General features: G+C 49.4%; 1 protein-coding gene across 1 annotated transcript in view; it reads right to left on the reverse strand.

Annotated features, from left to right (window-relative positions):
- CDV3 (CDV3 homolog) overlaps nucleotides 1-3,556 on the reverse strand; it is a 13,201-nt gene extending 9,645 nt beyond the window's left edge. The window contains exons 1-3 of the mRNA XM_007457563.1: nucleotides 3,317-3,556; nucleotides 2,530-2,606; nucleotides 58-60 (exon numbers count right to left, since the gene is read on the reverse strand). Of these exons, the coding sequence (XP_007457625.1) occupies nucleotides 58-60; nucleotides 2,530-2,606; nucleotides 3,317-3,556 (320 nt within the window). The remainder of the gene's footprint in view (nucleotides 1-57; nucleotides 61-2,529; nucleotides 2,607-3,316) is intronic.
- Nucleotides 3,557-3,705: the final 149 nt, after the last annotated feature.

Here is a 3,705-nt window from a genome sequence, read left to right on the forward strand (position 1 = left end):
TCCCTAAAGTCCAAGTTTTTGCCACATTATCAACTATATCCTATTTGTGTGAGTAACCTACTTCACTTCCCATTCTATTGAACCTATGTGTCTTTCCTTGTAGACTCCCACTCCTAATGAGTTTCAATGTCAAGAACATTTAATACAAAGTTTATAAAGATATTCAGTACATGGTTGACCCTTGAACAACAGGGGTGTTAACATGCCTCATCTGCAGTTCCTCTGTATCGGTAGATTCAACCAACTGCAGGTCGTGTAATACAGCATTTACTATTGAAAAATATCTGCATATAAGTGGACCCATGCAGTTCAAACCCATGTTGTTCAAGCGTCAGCTGTATAAAGTGAAAGTTTTTGTCATTATTATTAACCCTCTGATGGCTTCTCACTCTCGAGCCTTTCCTGGAAGCCATTAGATTCCCCTCTGTTGATTTATGAAGGCAACGGAGACAGACCCCAGACTCCACAGTGACTGAGAATCCACAAAAGCAGTTTCCTGAAGAAGGTATGTTTCTCAATGTTAGCAGGTAAGAGAAAGATCTCTGGATGGCCACTTAGGGGCAATGACTAGATGCTAAATAATGAAAAATGCAGTACAAAAAAGCTGGTCTGGGCTTCCCTGGTGGCGCAGTGGTTGAGAGTCCGCCTGCTGATGCTGGGGACACGTATTCATGCCCCGGTCCGGGAAGATCCCACATGCCACGGAGCAGCTGGGCCCATGAGCCATGGCCGCTGAGCCTGCGCGTCCGGAGCCTGTGCTCCGCAATGGGAGAGGCCACAACAGTGAGAGGCCCGCGTACCACACACAAAAAAAAAAAACCCCCCTGCCAATGCAGGGGACATGGGTTTGATCCCTGGTCCGGGAAGATCCCACATGCCACAGAGCAACCAAGCCCGTGCACCGCAACTACTGAAGCTCGCGCACTCTAGGGCCCGCGTGCCACAACTACTGAGCCTGTGTGCTGCAACTACTGAAGCCTGTGTGTCTAGAGCCCATGCTCCGCAACAAAGAGAAGCCACTGCAGTGAGAAGCCCGCACACCACAACGAAGAGTAGCCCTCGCTCGCGGCAACTAGAGAAAGCCCATGCGCAGCAACAAAGACCCAACACAACCAAAAAAAGAAAAAACAAAAAACAAAAACAAAAAACATCTAACACACGAAGGAAGCCAAGAAGTGGCTGGGAATAAACCTCCAGTCTAATCGCCTCTACTTCACACCACCACGGAAGGTATTTCAAATGTGGGGAAGCTGCATTTCCTAAAAGTTTCCCACTATCAATCAGGTTTCACTTTGCTTAAGCTCACACAGCGACGTGAAAGAACCTAGGACATGAATGCCTAGTTGTGGTAAGTATCCAACAAATGTCATAAAAATTAGCCCTGGTTTTTTAATAAGTTATTTAACACCATAAATGTTACCATCTAGAGAGGTCAAAAGACAGTATTTTGTTAAGGAAAAGTATTTCCTCCACTGTGCCAGGAAGTCACGGGCATATATAAATCACAGACTTCAAACTGGAAGGCAGTGCATCGGGTTCACTTCTTTTTTTGGCTGTGCTGTGTGGCATGCGGGACTTCAGCTCCCTGACCAGGGATGGACCCCAGGCCCCTGGTAGTGAGAGTGCTGAGTCCTAACCACTGGACTGCCAGGGAATTCCCAGGGATCACTTATTTCTTGAAATTTAGAATAAAGGGTTTTTAATCTAAACCAATGGATTTTCTACTTCATGAGACCCTCAAAAACATGACATTTATTTACATGAATGTAAAGTTCATGTGACTACCACAGACTGGACTCGATAAAATACGTTAATTTCAAACTCTCTAAGCCAACCAATCCAATTTTCAGAAATTACTGTTTTCTTGAACTTTAAAAATGTACTTAGACTATGATTCCATTTCTATAAATTTCTAGGAAAATTAATCTAGTGTTAAGTTAGTGGTTATTTGAGGGGTGAAAACAGTGACTACGAGGGGGCTTTCTCCTCTACCAGTAATGTTCAGTTTCTTGACCTCAGTGCTAATTACACAAGTTGGTTTCACTGTGTGAATACGTAAAATCTGTTATTTCCCTCTAACTATGCTTCAATTACGAATACATATATAACTTGTTTGTAAAAATCTGTTATTTCCCTCTAACTATGCTTCAATTACGAATACATATATAACTTGTCTGTCACAGAGGATCTGAAAATCACCCGTTATTTTTTGAAACAAAAAGAAAAACTAAGTTCGACCCACCAATATTAAAAGTAAAAATTTTGAAACCACAAAATCCATTTTAGCTGTCTCAAAAAGGCCTAACCAAGATTTGAAGCAGGCAAGCTCTCACAGGATTTTAGAGCTGGCAGCTAATTTGATCAGCATACAGAAGGGCTGCCATCAGAGGAATAGGCACAATCCATTAAAGTCCTAATAAGCATATCTAAAGCACAAGAGTACTGTGATGCTGTTTTGGGGCTAAAAAACCCCAAACATACGGTATCTATCCCTTGAGTTATCTAAGCACATCTATAACCAGACCATACCTTATTTGCATTGCTTGAACTCTTAGGCCGCTGTAATCAACCTCTTTTTGCTCAAATTCTTTCCACTCATCTTCATCCTGTAAAACAGGTACCCCTTAGTCAATTAAAGCTATTTGTAAAAACACAACTAAGACAACTATCAGAATGTGAAAAAGGGATGAAGCGGCTGGAACCTAAAGTGTGGACTCGTTTTCTGGCCAACGCCCTTGCTCAATCCCAAGGCCAACTAGGCTGGAGGACGTGAGTAAACTTTACTTCCACCGCGTTCCTTCATGAGACCTGTTACTTTAAAAGCAACCAGGAAACGCCAGATGAAATCAACAGGAAGCCCACAACTAAAGTCTAGCTCAATCTTGCCATGAGACTTTTCTTTTACGGGCTTCGGGACGAAGTCGTGCCAGTTAGAGCTGCCACAAATGTGACTGTTAGAAAATTCAGCTCAGACTACTGGTCTGAAATCAGAACGCTAAATTACTCAGAGTAGACGTCATTCGATAGATGCACTTCCGACCCGGGCCGATTCCCCGGGAGGGTGCCGCCGCCAGCTTGCGTCCTCGCCCGAGCCAAGCGACGCGGGTCGGGAGCGGGGTGTCGGGGGTCCAGCGGGGAGCGCGAGGCGGCCCGCCGTGGGAAGCCCGCGTCACGTGGCAGCCTCCGCGCCCATCAGCCCTCCAGCCGGGCCCCGGCCGGTTTCCCCGGGCAGGCAAGCAGGCAGGCGGGCGGGGGCGGGCACATGGGCGCAAGCGCGCGGCCCGGGCCCCGACTCCCAGTCTCCCTGGCCCCTCACCTTTGTCACAACCTTGGTGGCGGCCCCGGGGCCCGTGGCCCCCGCGCCCGCGGTCCCGCCGTCGCCCGGCCGGGTCCCCGCGCCCGCCCCACCGCCCGCCGCGCCCGCGGCTCCGCTGCTCCCGCCGGCGACGCCCGCCGAACCCGCGGCGCTCGCCGCCCGGTTGCTCCGCTCCTTCTTCTTCTTCTTGTCTCTCTTGGCGAAGAAGTTGTCCAGGCTCCGCTCCTCCATCTCAGCCATGGTCGCGGCCTCCTCGGCCCGGATGGGTGGGGCCGGCGGCGGGCGCTGCCCGCGGGGCTCCGAGCTCGGGGTCGAGGCCGGCTCGGCGCTCAAGCTCCTGGGCGCGGCGACGACTGAGCCCCGCGGGGTCGCCGAGGCGTTTGCGGCGG

This window comes from Lipotes vexillifer, unplaced genomic scaffold, assembly GCF_000442215.2.
Source record: "Lipotes vexillifer unplaced genomic scaffold, Lipotes_vexillifer_v1.1 scaffold86, whole genome shotgun sequence".
NCBI classification, from domain to species: Eukaryota; Metazoa; Chordata; class Mammalia; order Artiodactyla; family Lipotidae; genus Lipotes; species Lipotes vexillifer.